At 35.9% G+C, this 27,165-nt stretch overlaps 1 protein-coding gene across 3 annotated transcripts in view; it reads left to right on the top strand.

The window, feature by feature from the left end:
* LOC136034528 (dihydropyrimidinase-like) overlaps positions 1-27,165 on the top strand; it is a 255,283-nt gene that overhangs the window by 10,993 nt on the left and 217,125 nt on the right. For all 3 annotated transcript variants that reach the window (XM_065715755.1, XM_065715756.1, XM_065715754.1), the window contains exon 2: positions 13,532-13,660. In XM_065715755.1, the coding sequence (XP_065571827.1) occupies positions 13,532-13,660 (129 nt within the window). The remainder of the gene's footprint in view (positions 1-13,531; positions 13,661-27,165) is intronic.

Genomic DNA, 27,165 nt, shown 5'->3' with positions numbered 1-27,165 from the left:
CACGCGATAAACAGTAGTGAGACATTGCCGACAGATAAAGAAAGTTCTTAACCGCATTCGGCTTTTACCTGGGGCATTGTTTAGTCAGTTTACCTTCCAGGATATGATCCCCATGAAAACATACCCTCCCCGCATGGATCTGTCTACAAATAAGTGCTGATCTACGTCGGTGATCAACCCTATTTTTTGCTGATTATAAGAATTAAATCAATATCCAAATGAGGAGCTGAAAAATAAAACCCCTAATCCAACGCAAATTCCTCATAGAAATTATCGTGTTTTTACAGACAATATTAAACAACGACAATACATCACTTGCCTGGTATATTTTACAATAATCCTCCCCATTTTTACATCCGTCCTTGGTCCAAACTTTTTTTTTAGTAAATTCATATTCAGCAGTGGTGCTTTGACGATCTTGAGATGGATCATAAAACGCTACGATGGGTAGCGGTTTTCGCTCACGTAGCCTCGAGCAGGAACTGTAGGACTCATAAGGGTATATGCCCTTATACGTCAATAAATCATATATTTCATCATTTACAAAGCGGTATTTAAGCAGAGGGAAAATATTAAAATTGTTACTTCTCTGCACTTGAATTAATTGACTTAGTGATTTGGGGGAAAAAACTAAGGAAATCTTTAAAACGGATCTTGCTCAAGTACGCATTCCCACTTTCAATTGTTTCCCATTTGAATTCTAAGAGCAGCAACTTCTCGGACGATTTGGGTATGCTTTTATAAGAAAAAGAACCATCTACCCATGCGCCATCTACAACTTCACCTTTCTGAAAGTTTGCCAACGCTGGTAATATGAATTTCAGATCCTATTTGATTAGAAATTATTGTTTCTTAACGTTTAAGTTATATGATTTTTGTGCCAGTCCACGAAAGTTACCATCCCTTTTAAATTTGATTGCTTAAATTATCATAGTTGCGGACTGACGTTTCCTCACTACCCTCAAAAAATTTCCCCTTGCAAACCCAACACTTTTGTCTATTCTTAATTGCCAACTCGTCCTCCGGTGACAGAGTCACTGAATAATTTACGCTGCTCAGCCGTTAAATTGACGTATTAGCACTTTTAGTAGGTGCAACCATAGCTGCGCCCAAACAATCTTCCCTGTCCAGTATCTGAAGTACATCTACCAATCAAATGGTATTAATAGCATCTCTTTGAACATAGGCATAAGAGACTGCAACGGCTTCGTGTTCTTTAACACAATTTGATTACAATGGATCGCACACATCCGTGAGTTATCTTCAATGTCTAAATCCACCTTGTCGGTCTGAAAGGCCGAAGTTTGAAAGTTATTGAACTGTAAAATGGTATTGTCAACCGTCTTAACAGATTGGTACCCATGACGCTTTTGGTGCCTCCAGTGATATTTTAATATTAATTCAGTATGAAATTTAGACAGACGCATTGGACAATTAATGCATTCACTCCGATATGATCCTTTCACCTCAATTAAAACCCGACTAATGTTTATAATTGGAAAGGAATGTCCAATAAAATTGGGGTTTTTGGTGGGCTTGCGGAGAAGCTATACCCAGTGTTTCACCAATTCAATGGACGAACCCTCACTGAATATATAACCTTCTTTTTATCTTTAACTACCCCATCGTCAAATCCTGTATCGTACTGCAAAACTGTAACATCAATCTTTACATGTCCACTGGCCCACTCAAAAATGTCTCTCCCCTTAAGTCTTATAGGATATCAACCCTTTAAACAGTTAAATTCTAATTTAAGAAACTCTGTCCTCTCCCAATCCCCATTAACTGCCATAATTGTCCAAATATGTCTTACTAACACCCTTTTCCTTCCAAGATTTATGCCCTGCCATGAGGACTGAATACTTGAAACAATCTAGTCCTCTATCGAAACAAAAGTGTTTTACACCCTTACAACCCTGTAAATCCACATTATATATTATCAACTGATTCCTCCCGCTTCTTAAAATAAATTCCTCATTAAATTGTACCATTAACATCTAAAATTTCTATAAATAAAGCTATTGAACCACTTTCATTATAATTTTCTACCTTATTAAAAATAGTACCCTTCCTTTCCAAAAAAAAACTTTCAAAATAATTTAATTTCGGATAAAGTGTCTGTATGTCAGTTTGTCGGTGTTGCTGATAGAGCTCTCCGGACTTTTCATTAAAAACTAGTTTTTGAGCGATGGATGCTTTTATACTACTTCGTCCACCCCCTCTCGAGCTTGTTTTTCAAAAGGGCTCGAGTTTTTCCCACATGGGAGTGGACTATGTGAATCAGATATGTGTGAATACTACCAGTAATAAGGGTGTTAAAGGGGTCCCCAAACACAGCTCTAAAAACATAACATTACGTAAGGCGGTATCAGCTAAATGAAAATCTGCTAAAACTGGGGTTTAACCAGCACCACTTCGTCGTGCTCCTCTCGCTTCCAAATCCCTGAGGGAACTGATTGCTCTCTCTTGCCCTAGGAGCCTCTCGACCACTCTGGGTGGCACTTGATCAAGTAGATGGTTCAAAAATTCTGCTTGGAGGTCAATATCCCTCACTAAAGCGTTTAAATCAAAATTGGGATAAGCCACATTCATTGGGTTCATCCAGGCACTGAAACCCCTGTTGTTCACTTCCAACGGGGCCGGTACATAGACTATCGCTAAATCGCATTAGCGGCGACAATATTCGCGTCTCTGTGCGGCCTATATAGGCCCCTTGAGATGGCGATAAAGCCGTTAGGTGAACCTTGAAAATAATAGCAACTTATTGCCACTTTGAAACACTTTTGATTTCATCATGAAAAAGTTATATTAAGGTGAAAGACAATACACTATTAGTCTGTAATTTTTTGAGGGGCAGATTGACCACTCTGATATAGACAGACCACTACCACCTAAAATTTGCAAGCCAGAAATTGTTCCATATATAGGGGCAGAGTGGCTGTTTGGGCTTGGTGAGGACGTACTACCAGCTGAAGCCTCAACAGCCAGATATTACAGTATAAATAGGGGTAGAATGATCCCTATCTCCAACCCCAACCTTTTAAGTCCTGTTATTACATGGTCTTCGTAAAATTTTGTGTCTTAAGAAAATGGACCACCGAGAGACTGGTGCTAATGGTGTCCATTGTCACGGGTGGTGCTTGCTCCGTCCCCAAAGAAATCGGCCAGCAGCAGGTCGATCCAGGTAATATCATTTTGGGAACCTGAAAACAGAGTAAAAACTTATTTTTCCTTCACACGTATGGGTGTTAAAAAAATATTAATCTGGGGACCAGGATCCCAAAATCCTTCCCTCTTTCAGGAAGCAAACAAGGCCCTCGACAGCCTCTTTATTGAGCTGAACAGAATGTATCTATTCTATTTATTGAACGAGCAACATCCTAGTTATTCCCGTTATTAAGCCGAAAAGAATGTGCTACTTTAGCAGTAATGAATAATCTATTTTTAGGATGGGCAATATCATCATCTCCCTCCCACAGATAGCGAACATGGTCCCAAGCAAATTACAATTATTTCGCCCTTTGAAATGGTGCAGTTTTGTTATCCCGAACAAGGATACATATTAGGCTGAAAAACATTAAGTTTTTACCGCTGAAACATTAAACTTTTCAAGGAACATATATGATTTGCTAAAGATTTTACACTTACATGAAGGCTGGCAATATAGGTGTCACTTTGCGCAGAAGGTCCGGGAACTTCACTGCTATACGGTAAAGGTCTTGAGGGGCCAGAATTTTCACATCGCCTTGGCATCGCAGGTCTCAAAAGTGCCATAGGTGTTGAGAGGATAGCATTCTCACCGCTTTGTATTGGTGCCCCTGCCTCACAAACCTTTGGCTTCTTTGGGAGAGTAACCTCAGGATTTTTTCCTGAAATAGAAATTAAATATTACTTTTTCATGAAATAAAAACAGACACAATGAAAGTACGTTTTATTTTCATAGAAATATTTGATCATTTAGGAAAGTTGGAATTTAGTTTTCATAAAAAGGGCGTATATAGTTAAAATATACCTTGTTTTCTTAGAAACATGTGAGTATTTAAGAAACGTGGCATTTAGTTTTCAGAAATAACTCACCCCATTGCTCCCCACCCACCTCAACAGGGTTGTGCTTTGTAAAATACTGCTGGTTTTATTCATGATTTGAAAAAAAATCATGTTGACTTTTAATCACCGTCCCCATTGATCTCTGTCCAACTCTAGCCCTATGAAAAATCATCAAGGAGATGGCAATACACTTGACACTTTTCTTAAGCAATGCTCTAATGAAGGGAGAGGAAAGTGAAAAAGAAGAAATTCAATGTGGGTGATACTGTTCAAATCAGTCGAACTACTAATATTTTTGAAAAGGGGAACTACTTGTGGTCCCCGAACTTTTTAAAGTGTCTAGAATCGTAGACACTACACCCAAAATATATCTGGCTAGGTTATATCTGAATGAGGTTCTTGGTGGTTTTTATGATTATGTATAGCAAAAAGTTAAGAACCCTGGAATATGTATGATTGAAATGATGTTAAAGACTCGTTCTCCTAGGGGTAAGAGACAGTTGCTTATTCGTTGACTACGATACAACTCTGATTTTGATTATTTTTTTGTAATTTGTTGTTAACAGTTTAGTTTTTAATAAGTTTTTAATTATTAGGACTGTTTCTTTTTGCAAACAAGTTTTAAAACAAGGTTTTAATTACTTTGTGCAGTCTCTGTTGGATTTTGCTTATCACGCATACTGCCAAAAACTATTTAATTAAATTTAGGTTTATTAAAGGAACCTGTCCGTTCTACCACAGAAGCTAACTGGGAGGCGAAAATCTTCATTTTGAAATAATAAGGAGGGGATATATAAAATTCTAACTTCTCTAGGCTGTCGAAACGATATTTCAGGATTGTGGTTTCACAACGGGGTTGAAAAGCACAAATTGTCTTTTTACTGTGACAAATTTGTTTTGAGGCTTGCTATGGCATTGAGGCACAGAAATTGAGATCATTACTTTTTTGGCTGCCTGTTTTGGTTTTTTGGGTTTGCTTTTTTTACGAAGCAGGGTGTTTTTTACAACGTTTTTGTTTTTAGGGGATTTGTATAATAGAAAGTAAATGTGTGAGAAGTGTAAAAATTATTTATTTAAGTTTTGGATTTCGGTCAGCAAATGATGACCACTTTACTGCCTATTTTCATCTAATTCAAGCTCTAGAAACGTTAAACATTAATATAAAGGCCATACTCTTTAAACTTTAATAAAGGTTCGTATTTGTATATACTTAAAACTAAGTATATGAGGCAAAATACTCCTTCAAAGGTTGGAGTAATCACTTAAGAAAAATAGATTTTCAAAAAAAATGTTTATGAAAAAGAAAATGTTTGTGTGCTTATTTTTTCTATTTAGATGGTATGGATGGGTCTCTCAAATCTCAGTTTGAATAAGTGGAATGGCATTGATTTTTTCAAACATTTAAAATAAAAAGAAATGATAACAAAGGGAAATTCACAAAACTTGAAGTAACCATGGAAACAGAATATAACTGCATCATTACTTCAGAATTTCCTCACCTTCTCAACACCAGCAAGTCACAAAATATAGTCATTTTTATGGCACTTGGTATTAACCAAGTGACATATAGCAGTCGCCAATTCTGTCGGTCTGTCTGTCGGTCTGTCGGTCTGTCGGTCCCGGTTTTGCTACTTTAGGCACTTCCAGGTAAGCTAGGACGATGAAATTTGGCAAGCGTATCAGGGACCGGACCAGATTAAATTAGAAATAGTCGTTTTCCCGATTTGACCATCTGGGGAGGGGAGTGGGGGCCCGGTTAATTCGCAAAAAATAGAAAAAATGAAGTATTTTTAGCTTATCAGCGGGTGATTGGATCTTAATGAAATTTGATGTTTGGAATAATATTGTGTCTCAGAGCTCTTATTTTAAATCCCGACCGGATGTGATGGCATTGGGGGGAGTTGGAGGGGGAAAACCTAAAATCCCGGTTTTGCTACTTTAGGCACTTCCAGGTAAGCTAGGACGATGAAATTTGGCAAGCGTATCAGGGACTGGATCCAATTAAATTAGAAATAGTCGTTTTCCCGATTTGACCATCTGGGGGGGGGGGTAGGGGCCGGTTAATTCGGAAAAATAGAAAAAATGAAGTATTTTTGACTTATGAGCGGGTGATTGGATCTTAATGAAATTTGATGTTTGGAATGATATTGTGTCTCAGAGCTCTTATTTTAAATCCCGACTGGGTCTGATGACATTGGGGGGAGTTGGAGGGGGGAAACCTAAAATCCTGGAAAACACTTAGAGTAGAGGGAACGGGATGAAACTTGATGGGAAAAATAAGCGCAAGTCCCAGATACATGATTGACATAATCGGAACTGATTTGCTCTCTTTGGGGTAGTTGGGGGAGGGGAAGTAAGTCTTAAAAATTAGAAAAATGAGGTATTTTCAACTTACGAACGGGTGATCGGATCTCAATGAAATTTGATGTTTAGAAGGATATTGTGTCTTAGAGCTCTTATTTTAAATCCCGACCGGATCTGGTGATGGGGGCGGGGAGTTGGGAGGGGGAAACCTAAAACTTGGAAAACACTTAGAGTGGAGGGATCGGGATGAAACATGGTGGGAAAAATAAACACAAGTCCTAGATAGATGATTGACATAAACGGAACGGATCCGCTTTCTTTTGGGTAGTTTGGGGGGGGTATTTCTGAAAAAAAAATGAGGTATTTTTAACTTACGAACGGGTGATCGGATCTCAATGAAATTTGATATTTAGAAGGATTTCGTGGCTCAGAGCTCTTATTTTAAACCCGACCGGATCTGGTGACATTGGGGGGGGGGAGTTGGGAGGGAGAAACCTAAAAATTGGAAAACACTTAGAGTGGAGGGATCGGGATGAAACTTGGTGGAAAAAAACACTAGTCCTAGATACATGATTGACATAACCAGAACGGATCCGCTCTCTTTGGGGTAGTTGGGGGGGGAGGGGGGTATTCTGAAAAATTAGAAATGATGAGGTATTTTTAACTTACGAACGGGTGATTGGATCTCCATGAAATTTGATTTTTAGAAGGATATCGTGTCTCAAAGCTCTTATTTTAAATCCTGACCGGATCTGGTGACATTGGGGGAAGTTTGGGGTGGGGAGACCTAAAATGATGGGAAACGCTTAGATTGGAGGGATTGGGATGAAACTTGGTTGGAAAAATAAGCAGAAGTCTTGCATACGTAATTTACATAATTGGAACGGATCCGCTCAATTGCGGGGGGGGGGGGGGGGGTAATTCTAAAAAATAAGAAAAATGACGTATTTTTAACTTACGAAGGAGTGATCGGATCTTCATGAAACTTCATATTTAGAAGGACTTCGTAACTCCGATATCTTATTTTAAATCTCAACCGGATCAAGTGTAATAGGGGGGGGGGGCAGTTGGGGGGACCGGAAATTTTAGAAAATACTTAAAGCGGTGTGATCAGGATGAAACTGGATGGGAAGAATAGAAACCTGTCTAAGATACATGACTGACATAACTGGACCAGATCTGCTCTCTTTGGTGGAATTGGGGGGGGGGGGGTAAATTTGAAAATTGAGGTATTTGTAACTTACGAAAGGGTGACCAGATCTTAATGAAATTTGATATTTAGAAGGATCTTGTGCTTTAAAGTTCTAATTTCAAATTCCGACCAGATCCTTTGACATTCGGGGGATTTGGAGGGGGGAACCGGAATTCTTGGAAAACATGAAAATTGGAGTATTTATATCTTACGAATAGATGATCGGATCGTAATGAAATTTGATTTTTAGAAGGAATTCATGTCTCAGAGCTCTTATTTCAAATCCCGACCTGATCTTTTGACATTGTGGGGATTTGGAGGGGAAATCTTGGAAAAACACTTGGAGTGTAGGAATCGGGATGAAGCTTGGTAGATAGAATAAACAAATGTCCTTGATACGTGATTGACAGAATCGTACTGGATTCGCTCTCTTTGGGGGAGTTGGGGGGAGGGGTTCAGTGATTTGGCGAGTTCGGTGCTTCTGGACGTGCTAGGGCGATGAAAATTGGTAGGCGTGTCAGGGAGTTGCACAATTTGACTTGATAAAGTCGTTTTCCCAGATTCGACCATCTGGGGGGAAAAAGGGAGAGGAAAAATTAGAAAAAATTAGGTATTTATAACTTACGAGTGGGTGATCGGATCTTAATGAATTTTGATATTTAGAAGGACTTTGTGACTCAGGGCTCTTATTTTAAATCTTGACCGGCATTAAGCCTCTTATTTTCCTTTTTAAATCAATCTATTGATTCATAGAATTTTGTTAGAGCTCATACTATATGATCTCTTGGCTCTTAGCTCTTCTCGCCTCGTCACAAGTGCCATATGAGCTCTTAGCTCTTGTTTTGTGTGAGAGTTGCACATATTTGTTCATAAAATTTTGTAATCTGCTATATATACCACTGAGAATCAATATGCTTATATTGATCCATGCCATCCAGCCATATTTCCACTATTAGTTGTTTATAAATCAAAATTTTTACAGGAAAATTCTCTTACTTAATGCTAAATCTGAGTCAAATTTTAAAATTTAATTTTTCTGCTCACCAGACATATTGAGATTTAAATGTTTGAATTGAATATCTGAAAATATCCAGATTTAAAAAAAAGTAGTTAGAAACCTCCACAGCTTGAAACCCTGAGAATTTAAATCCCCGATCTATACCTGTCAAATACAAAGATAACGAAAACATGATTATTTGTTTTTAAGGAGTATTTCAACTCGTATACTTAGCTTGAAGGATATACCTACATGCCTCTTTATTATAGTTCCTATTTTTCTGACCATTTTGGTCTTTTTTCAAATATTTTAGGATGAAAAGAAGAGGGAATACTAACAAAGAGCTCTAAACTGACTGGACTCAAGGCTGACAGGACTGGCCATTACAAACATTCATTGAAATAATGAGGTAGACATCGACTATGTAATAGATATATATGGCAGGAATAGAATTAGAGGAATAAACTTTTTCTTACGAAATTATGAATTCCGCAATTTTAGCGCAATATATTGAACTTTAAAAAGCGGAAAGATACTCTACGTTGTTATGAAAAGTAAAATTTTGTTAGTAAATTTTTGAGATTTTGTCAAAGTTGACACTGTTTATTAAAACAGTATATTTAAAAAGAAACAGTGATTAGTTAATTCTTTATTGCCTATACAAAAAATCCTCGTTTTAAATGTCTTCTATGCATTTCTATCTTTTCGTTCTGTTCTTCTTTTTACACCTCGAGTAAACGATCAACTAAAATATCTAACCAAAAACACAAATCATTATAAAAATATTTTTTTTATTTTCAGGAATCTGATAAAAGAACAATATGCATTTTCACTCTTTTTCCATGAGGTGAGTCAATCCATTGTCCTCAATGTGCTTCATGGTTGCAATAAATCCATGTTGTAGTCTGGATGTATGCATAATATTCACTTTTGCTGAGAAGCATAATTGTTCTCCCGACTTAAATTTACTCTAAGATATAACTTATCTCCCAAATATCTCATCCTACTCATATGTTAGCCAACAATTCTTTCCAATTTCAACTGCTGCATTGGGAGTTCTTGTGTTCATATCGCTATTGTCAACTCCGTCAAGTTGCAGCAGTATCAAACCACTTGTTTTAAAACATTAGAATATTTTTCCAACTTGAAACAATGTAAACTCATCAAATGCTAATGTGAAACTCTGATACTAAGTAAGTCACCATTAAACTTTTATACCAATGATGATGTAATGGGTACCCTAAGCCTGGCCGCTTGTATCCAATGGCCCTTTAACTTAGAAATAACAGCTGGCAAGCATTTCCAAGAATCTTCTTATCATCTGGAAATTGTGATAACACCATATGTGTATAGACTACTACTACTACTACTAATAACTCACTGCAGCACCAAGCCGCCTGAGGCCAACACAGCTACGCACGCTCCTCCTCCAACCTAATCTATTTAAAGCCTCCCTCTTTACACCCTCCCAGGAAGTTCCCATTTCCTTTAAATCCTTATTTATGACATCCTCCCAACCCAGACAAGGACGACCTGCTTTCCGTGTAGCCCCAGACGGTTGGCCAAAAAGGACAATCTTCGGTAATCTGTCATCCTTCATCCGTAGAACGTGGCCTAGCCATCTCAACCTTTCTTTCATTATAGCCCCAGAAAGCGGGATTGAACCACACTTTTCGTACAACCTACTGTTTGAAATACGGTCAGTCAGCCGGGTACCCAGAACAATCCGTAGGCAATTTCTCTGGAAAACATCTAGTAAATTTTCATCTGCTTTTCGGAGTGTCCATGCTTCAGAGCCATATTTGACCACTGTCATCACTGTAGCTTCCAATATTCTAATCTTGGTTTGTAGGCTTATCTTTCTATTCTTCCAAACTTTTTTTAACTGTGAAAAAACACCCTGAGCTTTAGCTATTCTACTTTTAACATCTTCACTGCTCCCACCATCTTTACTAATAATACTACCAAGGTAACTGAAGCTCCCAACCTGATCAAACTTTTCGTTACCTAAGGTCACCTGTTCATCTTCACTTATTCCTAACCTTAGTGACTTAGTCTTCTTAACATTAATTTTCAAGCCTATTTTAGCACCCTGAACTCGTAAAACCTCTAAAAATTCATTCATTTTGCTCACACTTTCATCTAATATGCTTAAATCATCAGCATACTCTAAGTCCAGGAGCGTTCTTCCTCCCCATTTGATTCCATGGTCTCCAATTGCCTTTCCTGTGCTCCTTAAGACGAAGTCCATCAAAATGATCCATATAAAGGGGGATAGAACACAACCCTGCTTAACTCCTTATTTAATACAAAACCAGTTGCTAACCTCATTTCCTACCTTAACCGCAGCAGTATTATTCTCGTACATAGCGCAACTCACTTTAATGTATTTTTCTGGTATACCATATAACGATAAGACCTTTGTTAACGCTGTTCTATCAACAGAATCGAAAGCTTGCTCATAATCGATAAAACTAAGGACCAAAGGTGTTTGACAACGAAGGGACTTCTCAATTATTAACCTAAGAGTGAAAACATGGTCGACACATCCTCTACCTTTTCTAAAACCGCATTGTTCTTCCCTTAAAACTTTGTCTACAGCATGTCTCAGTCTAAAAAGTATCATATTACTCAGTAATTTGCTACCTACAGAGACCAGACTAATGCCTCGATAATTCCGACATTCACTCTTGTCACCTTTCTTATACAGTGGTTTAATTAAGGTTTTCCTAAAATCATTGGGTACTTCCCCTTTTTCAAAAATCATGTTCATAATCTTCAGTAGCTTATTCCTAACCTCAGAGCCACCATATTTAAGGAACTCATTAATCATACTATCAGCACCTGGGGCCTTATTATTTTTTAATCCTTCTAGTACTGTCGCTAATTCTTCCTCACTAAACAAATCTTCCTTCACATCCAAGGTATCACAAACTTTTTCATTTTCATCTATATCTTTTCCTGCAACTGTATCTCGGTTTAGCACATTCTCAAAATGTTCCACCCATCTTTCTTTAACTTTTTCCTTATCACTAATTGTGACCCCATTTCTATCTTTAACTGGGACTAGTCCGGATCGGCTACTCCCTTTCAATTTATTAACATGCCAGTATAATATTTTACTATTATGCCGTCTAGCCGCATCTTCCAGATCCTCAGCAATTTTATCCATCGCCTCCATTTCACATCTCCTTAGTTCATATTTTAATGCTTTCTCCACTTTCTTTACATTCCTTTTGTTTTCATACGACCTATCGCTCAGATAATTCTTATACAAACCCCTTCTACTCTCATATTAAACCTAAAGCTTTTTCACTAATATTCCTAGTTGCTGTCTTAGCACTCTTCCCTAGGACACCATCAGCAACTTCACAAATTGTTTTTCTGAAATTATTCCATCCATCTTCCACATTGTCAAATTTTAAACCCTCAAGTTTAGTACTCAACTGTTCCTGGAATTTTTTTCTCAAATTTTCATCCTGAAGTCTACCAACATCATAACTTCCCGGGAGGGAGTTACTCTTCCGAAATTTCAGCTTTAAATTAACCTTAGACACTACTAGATGGTGATCTTTACTTTTAACATCAATAACGGCACTCCTATACACCCTAGTATCTTGTATTGATCCTGCTAGTCTTCTGTTTACAATAACATAATCAATAAGGTTTGCTGTCTTACCATCACGTGAATACCATGTCAACTTATGGGCCATTTTGTGACCAAACACCGTATTGGTTATAACTAGATTGTTATACCTACAAAATTGCAAAAGCCTATAGCCATTACTGTTTTCTTTTCCTACACCAAAATTACCTAGGCTAGGATACCATCTATCCCTATTTCTACCAACCTGGGCATTAAAATCTCCTAGCAAAAACACCATATTTCTACCTGGTACCCTGTCTATTTGCTCCTGTAACTGTAAGTAAAATTCATCTGAGTCACTAGTATCTCCATCAGTTGGTTCAATGGGGGCATATACTACTATAACTGATACCCTAAACTTTTTAGTCATAAAATGAGCAATTAGTATTCTATTATTAATACCTTCCCAGCCTAAACAAGACTTAGCAGCTTCCTTATTCATCATGAGCCCTACTCCCTGTCTATGTACCCCATCCTTCCTTCCTGAGTAAACAAATTCTATGTCACCTAATTTCATGCTTCCTACCCCTGGGATATGAGTTTCTGAAACTCCTAATAAATCCAGTTCAAACCGTCTGAATTCGTCAGTCAAAATGTCGATGCGATAGTCAAGATAGCGCTTGTATCCATTGAATGATTTCATCGAGAAAATAGGCATACAATGTTACCAGAGAATGTTCAAAGACTCTCATAAAAAAAATTTTGCTGGATATGAGGGACTAGCAACTGCAATTGCACACAGGGATAGGGCCCGGTTAAACCCATTGAAGGGATACTACTCCCCATATGGCTCCTTGGCTCACAAATGTGGCCCATATGGCTCAACAAATGACTCCCTTGCCCTCTGGATGCAATCTTAGTCTAGACATGGCGTTAATAGACAAACAGTTGTCTGAGCATATGGTCAAGTTTGTGTGATCCTTGGAACAGTTGCAGTATATATATATATATATATATATATATATATATATATATATATATATATATATATATATATATATATATATATATAATATATATTTGTTCCAGTGAATCACTAAATTCTTTTTCGCTGAAAATGTGGAATCAGTTGCAGATTTGGATTTTTAGTAAATAAACTTCTTCCTCTTCTTGTTGGTTTGCTATGGAGAGGTTTTCGTATAATATGGGTTTTCGTATATTCTGCTATGGAGAGGCTATCGTATATTATGGAGAGGTTTTCGTACATGGGACGAATATTATTTTTTCAATTTTTTACAAATAATTTATTTTAATTTGTCACCAAACTTTCTTCATGATACGATATAGCTGATGTCCCGTCTTTTAAGTGAAATTCAATATTTGGGGTTTACGTCTATAATTTCAGGTAAATTTGTCTGGGCCAAGTCCTCTACCTGTTCCCATTGCAACAGAAACCTTGCCGGATGATATAAATCCTGACAGCACCAAGTTTGAAGCAAATTCAAGAGGAACAACCGAAGAAGCATTTAATGAAGTAAGTTGTCACTTCCCTTTTTCTTACAGTGTTTCTGAAATTGTGAAATGAGGATATCTAAGATTTTGAAGATCTTGAGTTAGATATTAGGCTATCAAACCTCCAAACATTGGCAGAATTATTAATAATGCTGTATTACAAAGTTCATATAGAAGAAATAATGAGCATTAAATATATTATATAGATATTTGTTCCAAAAAAGCCATAGAACCATGGCAAGTTATAACTGTGGATTTACCTTTGAAAATAAGAACCTCCTTATAATAAATTCCAAGTTCTAAAACACAATCTTAGTCTAAGTGTAAATTGATGGGTGTCACGTAAATTGAAGAGTTAATGGAGTGGTAAAATAAATTATTAGGTATAATATATGTCCCTATGAGATTTGAATTAACCTAAGCCTTTGTCTTTTTTCAGTATAACTGAGAAATTTTTTTAGCAAAAACAGAAAGCTATTCCATTATCTCTTGTGAAAAGTTTAGGCCACAGACAAAATATATGTAACACAGACGTCCAACTGAAATCAAACAGTTCGTGGTAACGAACTCTAAAAAAATTGAATTTTGATATCAATAGCTACATCGAAAGAATCGCATTTTAATGCTGATTTTAAATATATAAGTTTCATCAAGTTTAGTCTTAGCCATCAAAAGTTACGAGCCTGAGAAAATTTGCCTTATTTAGGAAAATAGGGGGAAACACCCCCTAAAAGTCGTAGGATCTTAACGAAAATGACACCATCGGATTCAGCGTATCAGAGAACCCTACTGTAGAAGTTTCAAGCTCCTATCTACAAAAATGTGGAATTTTGCATTTTTTGCCAGAAGACAAATCACGGGTGCGTGTTTATTTGTTTGTTTTTTTTTTTTTTTTTTTTTTTTCCCCAGGGGTCATCGTATCGACCAAGTGGTCCTAGAATGTCGCAAGAGGGCTCATTCTAGCGGAAATGAAAAGTTCTAGTGCCCTTTTTAAGTGACCAAAAAAATTGGAGGGCATCTAGGCCCCCTCCCACGCTCATTTTTTCCCAAAGTCAACGGATCAAAATTTTGAGATAGACATTTTGTTTAGCATAGTCGAAAATCATAATAACTATGTTTTTGGGGATGACTTACTCCCCCACAGTCCCTGGGGGAGGGGTTGCAAGTTACAAACTTCAACCAGTGTTTACATATAATAATGGTTATTGGGATGTGTGCAGACGTTTTCAGGTTTTTTTTTGGTTTTGGGGGTAGGGTTGAGGGAGGGGGCTATGTGGGAGGATCTTTCCTTGGAGAAATATGCCATGGGGGAAAAAATTCAATGAAAAGGGCGCAGGACGAATGTGGTCACGTTAGAAAAAAACGTCAAATTAAGAGCTTAACATACAATGCTGGGTGTTCGGAGCCTCTCTATTATGGAGTATAATTTGAAAATAACACAACTATACGAGCGATAAAACATATATACCACAACCATAACTCAACTAACGAAAGAACTGCTAAGAGATAACACAACTATAAAGCGAAAACAGGTGAAAACTAACGGGAAAATAAACGAACTAAGAGGTGGAAGGGGCCCAGAGAAAAAATATAATCCTTTTTCAATTTTGAGCCTAACTTCCGCAAAGGAGTAATAATGTCAGAAGCCCCGAAATACCGAATTATTTTCTTTTCAAACAGTTCGTGGTAAGGAACTGTAGTAAGGGGCGACCCGGCTCAATAGTAAACGAAATTCTAAAAAACTGAATTTTGATGCTAAAAGATACATCAAAAGAATCGAATTTTTACGCTGATTCTAAATATATAAGTTTCAATTAATTTAGTCTTTGTCATCAAAAGTTACGAGCCTGAGAAAATTTGTCCTATTTTGGAAAAAAGGGGGAAACATCCCCTAAAAGTCATAGAATCTTAACGAAAATCACACTATCGCATTCGGTATATCAGAGAACTCTATAGCAAAAATTTCAAGCTCCTATCTAAAAAAGTGGAATTTTGTATTTCTTGCCAGAAGACAAATCACGGGTGCGTGTTTATTTGTTTTTTTTTTCCCAGGGGTCATCTTATCGACCAAGTGGTCCTAGAATGTCGCGAGAGGGCTCATTCTAACGGAAATGAAAAGTTCTAGTGTCCTTTTTAAGTGACCAAAAAAATTGGAGGGCAAATGGGCCCCCTCCCATGCTCATTTTTTTCCAAAAGTCAACAGATTAAAATTTTAAGATAGCCATTTTGTTCAGCATAGTCGAAAACCATAATAACTATGTCTTTGGGAATGACTTACTCCCCCACAATCCCTAAGGGAGGGGCTGCAAGTTACAAACTTTGACCAATGTTTACATATAGTAATGGTTATTGGGAAGTGTACAGACGTTTTCATGGGGATTTTTTGGTTTGGGGGGTGGGGTTGATGGGAGAGGGCTTTGTGGGAGGATCTTTCCTTTGAGGAATATGTCATGGGGGAAGAAAAATTCAATGAAAAGGGCGCAGGATTTTCTAGCATTACTATAAAAAAACAATGAAAAAATAAACATGAAAACATTTTTTCAAATGAAAGTAAGGAATAGCATTGAAATTTAAAACGAACAGAGATTATTACGCATATGAGGGGTTCTAAAAATACTTTAGCATAAAGAGCAAGGTATTTAGGAGGAGATAAATACCTCGCTCTTTATGCAAAAATATTTTTAGTGATTTCAACTATTTATTCTACGGCCTTTTTTATTCAGGGGTCATTCTTAAAGAATTGGGACAAAACTTACGATTTAGTGTAAAGAGCGAGGTATTAACGAGGGTACAAACCCCCTCGTACACATAATAAAAATATAAGAATATAAAAGTTTGTTACGTAAGTTAATTCTTAAGTTACGTATATTTTTTGCTAATAAAAACGTTCGTTGAATATTAAAAGTTCTAGTAGCCTTTTTAAGTAACCGAAAAATTGGAGGGCAGCTAGGCCTCCTTCCCCACCCCTTATTTCTCAAAATCGTCTGATCAAAACTAAGAGAAAGCCATTTAGCCAAAAAAAAAAAATTAATATACTAATTTCATTTCAATAATTTATGTGCGGAGAGCCAAAATCAAACATGCATTAATTCAAAAACGTTCAGAAATTAAATAAAAAAAACTAGTTTTTTTAACTGAAAGTAAGGAGCGACATTAGAACTTAAAACGAACAGAAATTACTCCGTATATGAAATGGGTTGTCCCCTCCGCAGTCCCACGCTCTTTACGCTAAAGTTTTTAATTGTTTTAAAAAGTAGAATTGTGGCAAAGAGTCAAACTTTAGCGTAAAGAGCGTGGGACTGCGGAGGGGACAACCCATTTCATATACGGAGTAATTTCTGTTCGTTTTAAGTTCTAATGTCGCTCCTTACTTTCAGTTAAAAAAACTAGTTTTTTTTTTATTTAATAATTTAAAGGTACCTATCAATTCGGCGCTTATGCTCGTCTAACTTCGGTTTTTTAGGCTTCTAGCATGCATGAACGTCATCATAAGTAGCCTAAATGTACCTGGATACTCGATTTTTTTACCATTGGAACATAGGGTACATATACATCTGTAACATATATTTTTTGTATGTGATTTTGCCTGAGAAATTTGTATTCTGTGGGATTTTCTGAATAGGCCATTCGGGAAAATTTTCTGAAGTTCAGGCGATATAAACCCTAGGACACTTTACTATAAACCATAATTAGCCCATAAACCCGTTAATAAAGTAATTTAAAAAATGATGTAACTTGCTAGAAAGTAATTAATTTTTTTTGGTGGGGGATGGACAGGGGAAGGGTCTTTGAGTGTGGTATAGAGCAATTTTTTTTTTGGGGGGGGGGGGTGAATAATGTGTTGATTGTTCAAATGAGAAAGGCTGATTTGAAGTTTGAGTTGATAATGGTTATGTTGTGATTTGTTGTGGAATAGAAATTACTACTTGTTACTGCTGTGTGTCTACAAAACTGTGAAGTTTTTGTTAGTGCGGCAGCATTTTTTAGAAGATGTGTTTTGGTTTTATATCTGAAGAAAAATAAAATTCTTTATTCGTAATAAAGTAAAACAATAAACTTAAGTTTAAAATATGCCTACAAAATAAGCCTTTGAGCTTATATGAAATAGAATAACTTTTTATTTCCGCAACTCAAGATACATTCTTGAATAATGCTAAACAAAAGCTAAATATGCGCTCACGTTTTGTTTATTGGGTTGTTAGATGGATATATGTCTATATTTTCAATGAAAAAGCAACTCAATAACACATACAATAAGAGAGCCCACAAAGACTCTATGGCCCGTAAAGCAAGAGGATCACGAAATAAAACATTCACATATTAAACTATTAATCAATTAAGCATATAAGTTCAAAAATATCTAATGACAAAATAGAAGAAAAAAGGAAAAAAAGAATGAGAAGAAGTGACAGAAGGAAAGAGATTTCATTCAAAAACCAATATCCATAGCTGAAAATAGGCAAGCCGGATTCCACAAATGTGGCAAAAAGAAAAAAAATGCATTAAGAAAAGCTGAAAATTATCCACCATAAAATCAAAAGGAAATCACTCGCCAGGGTATTTTTTAACCATTAAATATTTTCTATGACCAAATAAAAAATAAAAATAAATTGCTACACTTATAAAAAAAACGCTTAAAAAAACATCCAAAATATTAAAACGAAAAAACGTAATATGATAAACAAATAAAAACTATCATCAACAATTTATGAATTAAAAATAATTTTAAAAATCAGCTATGAGACATTTGAATATGCAAAAGGAGTGACAAATATTATCAATTAGAGTTGCTGTTGTTTCAGTTACCCAAATAAGTATAAGGGTCGTTGGCAGCATACTATAAGAAAGGATTAAAGCGAGAAACTCTATTGACACAGAAGATCATCCAGAACACTTAAGTTAAAATCACTCATAACAACCTTATTACATGGCTGGTTATGAACAAATTCCATTGTTTCATTAAGAATATTTAAGAAGTCTAGGACAGAACCGCTGGGAGCCCGATAAACCCCACCATTAAGCAACTTTTTTGCTGAGACGGATGTTTCGACTAAAAGTGATTCGAAAACTCCTTCACATTCTAAGAAAGGTTTCTGCGAATGCAATATGCCAGTTTATTAAACACATAAAGAGCAAGACCCGGTTCATTCACTCAGAACAATAACCAGGCAAATCGAAACGTGATTCATTAGAACTATCCAAAAAAGTCACACAGACCAACAACTTGTGGCTGCAAATCATCCTTTAGAATCTTAAGCTGCTCTAAGGAAGAGAATAGTCCTTGAGTATTGAGCTGAAACGCCGGCATTCCCTCATCCCCTCAGCACACTCAAAATCTGTTACGTAGTTACTGTTTAGATGAGAAAAACAAGTTAGATCAGTCATATTATCACTACTCAAAATCGTATTATTTAATAAGCTTTCAACATCAAGCTGTTTTTTTTTTTTTTTTTTTTTTTAGAGTAGACAGTCGGTTTAATAGAACGGTGGAATAGCCTTGACCTTTCTAATTATATAGTCGATGAGAACACGATTCCCAATTAAAAACTGAAACTTGAACTTTAAAAGGATTGGAAAGAAAAAACGCACTGGGATTTGAAGACATAGAAATGAATAGAAAAGAGAATAAGAAACAAAATAAAGACTGCCAACTATGCAACTGGAACATAAATAACTAATGCAACATACTTTTAATAGTCACAGGAAAAAAAGCTGGGATATTAAATAATACCACAAAACATATCAAAAACAGCAGCCATATGGAATATTGCTTCGTCAGCTTTCTCCTGAGCCCAACCCCGCCTGGCCAGAGTCGATGAGAATACGGTTCATAGTTAAAATCTGAAACTTGAGCATAAGCTAAATGGAATTAAAAAAATAACACTGGGTTTTGAAGACATAGGAATGAGTGGAAAGGAGAGTAAGAAACAAAATAAAGACTGCCAACTATGCATCTGAAACATAAATAACTCATGCAACACACTTTTAATGGTCACAGGAAACACAAGTTGAGATTTGGAATAATACCAAAAAACAGACATTAACACATTAAACCACAGAACACAGAGCAACAAAGGAAGAAAGGGAAGAAAAATACTACATAGATAATAATCGTGGGCTGTCATTCGAGAAATGGTCCGCTCCAGTAAAAGTTTTCTGAGTTCAATATAGATCCTGAGCTCGAACACTTGTTCTATTTGAAAACTTGTGAGAAAGCTATAGTAAAAAATTTATATCTAAAATGGCTTTAGCATGGTACCTTCAACATTTAATAGGAACTAGACCCCGAAGCCGTGCCAAAAGGAATGTCAGTGGCGGCGGACACAATAACGCCGCCGATGATGAGTCGGTGACGATGTAATCACTCAAAACGCCAGTGGCGTTTTTTGGCGCCGCATTACAAAAAATTATCGGCAGTATGCCATCAATTGATGGGCATTTGTTCATTTTTTTAATTTTTTGGCCACTTTTAATAAGTTTTGAAAACAAAAGTGGTATCAGTTTTTATTGGAATTCGGTCCACATTTTCTTTTGAGCTTCATTACCATGACTGAACCTCGAATAAAATAAGAACGAAATATCAATCTTAAATTCTCATAAAAGCTTCTACTAACCCAAATGATCGACAGCGAGACCTTGAACTGCCTGATATTTGAATTAATCCGGCATAATAGGTAATTTAAAATCTAATCTAAATTAAGCTCTAAAATTTAAATTAAACAAATTTATTTACACCATAAATCCATGGCTAATTAATGAAACCTTGATGGAATCTGGTGTTTATATCTTACTTCATATCTGAATTTTCTGGTCTTGTAACCTGTATTCCGTTTCTTTGACTACCCTACCCCTCGGCCCCTCACTCTTAGCACTACAGAAGCTATTATTTCTTATTGCTTTAAGATTGAATCCTCTCAGCTAAGAGTGATATAGTAAAAGTTTTAAAATGAAACATTTCATCCGGCTCCTTTGAGAACTAAAGAGCTTAATTAGTCTCCTTCTCATGTCAGTAATTAAGGCACCACGGTTGTGGACGTGCTTGAACACGGTGGGTAAAACGATCAAAGGTTTACTTTAGCATATAGGATTTAATTTTGGAATTTTTTTTTACCTAGCCAATTTCTAGAAAACTTAAGATGTTTTCCTTTAAGAACAGTTTGTTTCCAGGTGTTAGAAGAAAGAGAAGCAACATTTTGCAAAGAAAAACACTTTATATCATCAGATTTTTAAATGTGGCTTTAACTTTCAGGATTTAATTTGAATTAAGTTTTAAATCCCTCTTTAGTCAATTCTCACGCTTTTTGTTAGTTTAAGGAGGCAGAATAAGAAATTCAAAACACTTTGCTTGGAATAAACTTTATCGCATTCCTTTAAAGCTTTGACAAGCTTGCAGTTATCATGTATGATAATAAGCTTCTTTATACGGTGTGGGGCCAACATAGAACTGAGTAGTACAGAGCATAGAGCTTAGCAGCAGCATTCAGTCCTGCACCATTGAAAATCATTTTTGCTGCGGCACTTGTTCCCGGCAACGATACAACTTTTCTTGCCAAAGCTGTAATCCATGGCAGCTGAGTAGAATATCTTTTCCAGAAGGCAATAGCTCGATTGATTGTATCAACTGGGACATGATCTTTTGATATCCTGGCATTGGCTGTCAAGCCCAGATATAAATCTTCTTGACGCCAAAAAAAATAAGCATTTTCATCCTGTTCTGCATTATCATTCATTCTGACACATTATTTGATCGAGCAGCCTCTTCTTTCATGCATGATCATGAGCAGATTTAGGGTTGCTTCTCTTGTGACAAAAACCACTAGCCACATTCAGACAACTGATTGGGGTAGCTGATCCACTGACGGTGCCAAAGATGACAACCTCTTCTTCAGGCCTTTCGATGGCCCTCTCCTCTTTGAAAAAAGAATGTCTACTGCACTAAAATGTTCAGTACAAGTTGTAGCGGAGGGACCTGAAGCGTGGATTAGTAGTGTAGGGGATCCATCTACGGAACTTTAACCCTTACTTGGGAGCTAAACCTTGCCATGCTAAACTAGAGCATTAACCTACTTACATAACCATACTAAAAGAGAGATACCTCATTAGCAAAACCGGTTTTCCTAGTAACTAGATCCGGTAAATGACCTAGATATTCCTGTTAGGACATGATTAACACATTTCAACCTTCACGTGTCAATTGATTCAAGAACAGAAAGGTGATGACCACCTAAGTAAAGCATTTTATTTGATTTCAAATTGGACTAATAGAATTTATGATATAATATTAATATCAAATGCATAGTGTAACCGCCTATATCGTCATGTTCATGGGAATGAGTGCTTGTATCAGCACTTCTTTTAGAGGGAACTTATCGTAATCCATTTTTAACCTCCAAGGGCCCCAATGCCACTCTTCCACTTTTTGACACCTCTCTCTTTTTTTATTAAATAAAAAAACAAGTTTTTTAGCTGAAAGTAAGGAGCGACATTAAAACTTAAAACGAACAGAAATTACTTCGTATATGAAAGGGGCTGCTTCCTCATCAACGCCCCGCTCTTTATGCTAAAGTTCGACTCTTTTTCTCAACTCTGCTTTTTAAAACAGTAAAAAAAACTTTAACGTAAAGAGCGGGGCGTTGATGAGGAAGCAGCCCCTTTCATATGCGAAGTAATTTCTGTTCGTTTTAAGTTTTAATGTCGCTCCTTACTTTCAGCTAAAAATACTTGTTTTTTTATTTAATTTCTGAACGTTTTTGAATCAATACATGTTTTGATTTTGGCTCTCCGCAGAGGAATAATTAACACGAAATTTGCAAGGTTATTATTTTTTTTTTGGCTAAATGGCTTTCTCATAGTTTTGATCGAATGATTTTGAGAAAAAGGGAACGGTGGAGGAAGCCTAGTTGCCCTGCGATTTTTTGGCTACTCAAAAAGGCAACTAGAATTTTTAATTTTTTACGAATGTTTATTAGTAAAAGATAAACGTAACTTATAAATTAGCTTACGTAACGAACTTTTGTAATCTCATGTTTTTATTACATATATGAGAGGTTCACCCACTCGTCAGTACCTCGCTCTTTACACTAAAGATTAAATTTTGTCCCAATTCATTAAGAATGACCCCTGAATCACAAAAGCCGTAGAATAAATAGTTGAAATCACTAAAAATACTTTAGCGTAAAGAGCGAGATATTAGTAGGAGGTGAGCCCCTCATATGCGTAATAATTTCTGTTCGTTTTAAGTTTTGATGCTGCTCCTTACTTCTAGTTGAAAAAACTTTTCATATTTATTTTTTCATTGCTTTTTTTAAATAATGCTAAAAAATCCTGCGCTCCCTTCATGGAAATTTTCTTCCACCATGAAAAATTCCTCGATGGAAAGTTCCCCCAACATATCCCCCTGAAAACGTCTGTGCACTTCCCAATAAGCATTACTATATGTAAGCACTGGTCAAAGTTTGTAACTTGTAGCCCCTCCCAGGGGAACTGTGGAGCAGTACGTCATCCCCAAAGACATAGTTATAAGGTTTTTCAACCACGCTTAATTTTTATCCGTTAAAGGTTTTTCAACCACGCTGAATAAAATGGCTATCTCAGAATTTTGATCCGTTGACTTTGGGAAAACAATTAGCGTGCGAGGGGCCTAGCTGCCCTCCAATTTTTTGGTTACTTAAAAATGACACTAGAACTTTTCATTTAAGTTAGAATGAGCCCTCTCGCAAGATTCTAGGACCACTGGGTCGATACGATCACCCCTGGGAAAAAAACAAACAAACAAATAAACACGCATCCGTGATCTGCCTTCTGGCAAAAAATACAAAATTCCACATTTTTGTAGATAGGAGCTTGAAACTTCTACAATAGGGTTCTCTGATACGCTGAATCTGATGGTGTGATTTTTGTTGAGATTCCATGACTTTTAGGGGGCGTTTTCCCCTATTTTCTAAATAAGGCAAATTTTCTCAAGCTCGTAACTTTTGATGGGTAAGACCAAACTTGATGAAACTTATATATTTAAAATCAGTATTAAAATGCGATTCTTTTGATGTAGCTATTGGTATCAAAATTCCATTTTTTAGAGTTTTGGTCACTATTCAGCCGGGTCGCTCCTTACTACAGTTCGTTACCACGAATGTTTGACTTGTTTTATAAGTTTAATTTTTTCACCTTTATTTCTTTTACTTAGAAATTTCAGTCAACTTTTTTTATGTCTCAAAATGATATAAAATATACTTAAAACAAATAAATTCCCTCGTGATATTTTCAAAATATGAAATGAAGATGATATAGATATATTAGTCGTGATTTTTCCTACTAGAAAATAATTTTGTAGTGACATCTTTTTTTGAATTAGAATTTTTTTGGACTAATTTTTTATTGAAATTTTTTAAGGTTTTAAAACTACATAAAATATGCTTCAAACAAAAAAATCACTTGTGATATTTTAGAAGTACGAAATCAACCTGATATTGATATGTTAGTCGTGATATATTTGTAGTGACAATTTTTTTTTTTTACTTTTTTTAGAAGAGTGCCATATGATAATAGGTTATGATATTGAAAAAAATTCAGCCAGGTGTTTCCAAATCTTTCTCTCTCTCTCTCTCTTTGTTTGTTTCTCTCTCTCTCTCTCTCTTGTCTCTGTTTGTGTGTTAATTTTTGATATTACCACGTAAAGTGCACACTCTTCCTGTTTAGCTTCCTCAGATTTCTCCAGGTACCCATTTAGAACTGGTTTGACTCTGACTGAGCTTAAAGATTAACGCCACTGACCCCCATCCCAAATCAAACAATTAGGTACACTAGGATTTGAACCCTCGTCCTCTTGGACAAAGGATCGTAAATCCAGCGCATCAGTCCACTCGGCTAGGACGGTTAGCATCACGATTGACATGTCAATACCAGCTTCATTTAATATTTCAAAATATTACAAGTGAATTTTTCTTTTGTTTTAAGTATATTTTATGTCATTTTAAGACATGAAAAAAAGTTAAAGAAATTTCTAAGAAAAAACTTAGTTAATAAGATTTAAACTTAAAGAAAAGTACAAGAAAAGGAGGGTAAAATTTGAGGGGGGGTATTGGGCTCCTTAGAGGTAGGACATGGATGACCATAAGTTTTCCTCTAAAGGAAGTGTTGGTATAAGCACTCATACCCATGAATGTGATGATACAAGCGGTTACAGTGTTCATATGATATAGATGCTGTTAAGTAATGTTCAACATTATATCATAAATTCTACTAGTCTAGTTTGAAATCAAATAAATGGTTCACTTAATTGGTCACCACCTTTCTGTACTTGAATCAATTGACATGTGAATATTGAATATATGTTAATCATGTTCCAACAGGAATATGTAGGTCATTCACCGGATCTAGTTGCTAGGAAAAACTGGTTATTCTAATGAGGCATCTCACTTTAAGTATTGTTATTTATGTAGGTCAATGCTTTATTTGAGTATAGGCAAGCTTTAGTGCATTAAAAAGGTTGTAAGTTCCGTAGCTGGATCCCCTACACTACTTTGTTTGCACAAAGTCGCTTCACGTAATATGTTATAAATCCCTTGGGAAGTAAAATTCAAACTTGTCTTCCACATTTTCTTTCAGAAGCAAAATACTGCTGCTATCATTATATTGCTCTTTAAGGTGACATTTTAGGAGGCCCTTTATGATCAGAGCAACATTCAGGATCGGAAATAATTCTCTCTCAATAGCCTCGATTCTAGTAGAAAAATTTGGTTGTAGAGAGCAAAGGTCACGCGTTAGTTCATAATAATCAACATCTAGAAGCTTGCAAACAAGGCCAGATTTCCCAATTCTACACAAAACCCTTCCCAGAGGGCCTTCGCATTGAATAATACTTTGCATCATACTATATGTTACATTTCATCTTGTGGTCAAATCCCGTTCTAGGCGCCTGTATTGTTCATATTTTGGTAACATAGGAGGCAGATCATCAGCAACCTGCTCAATGGGCAACTGAGCATCAGCATCAAGAACCTCATTTAAATCACAAGGAATTCATTGCTATTTTATATTTAATTTGTTTTTGAGAAGGTTGTTAGGAAGACAAAGAATGTGCATATAAGTTTAGTTCTTCCACTTTGCCCATGCTTCTATGTACATACGTATAACATAATTTTGGGTGGGAAGGGGGGTATTACTTAAAATTTTTATCACTTTGCTTTCTGGCCTTTGTAGAATAGATGCATTTTTCATTTTAATTAGACAATATTACAGTGCAACAAAGAGGACCAAGTAGATATCTAAAGTCCATCGTTGACGAGTAGATTCAAAAACATATTGATAGGATCCGAATTTTTACATGTACTGTTAGATAGCAAACTTTGTTTTATATATCCCTCTAAATAATCTCCGAAATAATTCAGCGCTTGAAATTTTAGGCGGCGCATCGGCGTGCTGAAGCCTTTTCGGCAGCGGCACGGTAAAAGATTTTTGGCGGCGCGTTTTTCACCGTCCTAACAAAATTTTAAGTTAACCATTTTACTAACAATTTTATTGAGCGAGCTAAAAAAAAAAATAGCGTACATTGACTGCAAATTTCTCTAACATACCTAATTGTTGTTAGAAAAAATTATCGGATAATTCTTAAGAAATTCTAAAAGATGAGAAAACCTTAAGGACGAGCATTTTTTTTTCTCAGCTTGTATTTATTTGCTTTTTCTTCCCAGTTGATCCATTTATCAGAATCGTTAATCAATAACTGCTTTTGTTTTTACACGCTAGTAGGAAATTGCTAACTAATATTGTATTTAGTATTTTTTTTTTCAAGTAAACGACGAAATCTCTAAAATCAAGTTTAATGAAAATGTATACCAAAATGAAAAATATTTCCAAGTTCTATGCCTTGTATATAGAAAATGCAAAAAGTACATTTGCGGGTTTCTGCATTATGACACATTTCATTATAAATTTCAATTGAGCTATCCGCTATGCAATAGTTTTTTATTGTAAAAAATCGTGTTTCAAAATGTTTGACTGTCTCAATAAATCAGCTGTCATATTTTTATTTCTCAGTATATCATAAAGCTGACTATAGCTATATTATTAGGCAAGTATTCTTGCTTTAAATAGCCTGGAAGCATCATAGTAAAAGCTAAACCACAAACATTACCGGCTACCGTTCCCATGCAAAAATGAAGTTTTAATGTCATATTTGAAACCTCTGACGATATATTTTACTCTTAGCTATTTCCTGTGGTTTCCATTTTTCCAAAATAAAAGTAAAATTAATAGATGTCCGTTACTTTACTCTGTCTGGCCTTACATTTTTTTTGCGTAGTATATATTTTGTCCTGGTCGCTTAATCACGGACTAATAAAATTGGTCTACATTTTTTTTTCAAATGACGGTTTAATATTGTAGAAGTTTGGACTGAAAAGTAAAAAAAAAGCTATTTGTAGTCTCAAAATTTCCAAATAATTAAGAAAACTTATTCTAATATTTCTCCACACGTTTGAAAACGTCTGGTCCCTAAATTTACTATTTGTTGTTAAGTGTTAGCTTTCA

Source organism: Artemia franciscana, chromosome 13 (assembly GCF_032884065.1).
Source record: "Artemia franciscana chromosome 13, ASM3288406v1, whole genome shotgun sequence".
Lineage (NCBI taxonomy): Eukaryota > Metazoa > Arthropoda > Branchiopoda > Anostraca > Artemiidae > Artemia > Artemia franciscana.
This window is presented reverse-complemented; position numbering and strand designations above follow the sequence as displayed.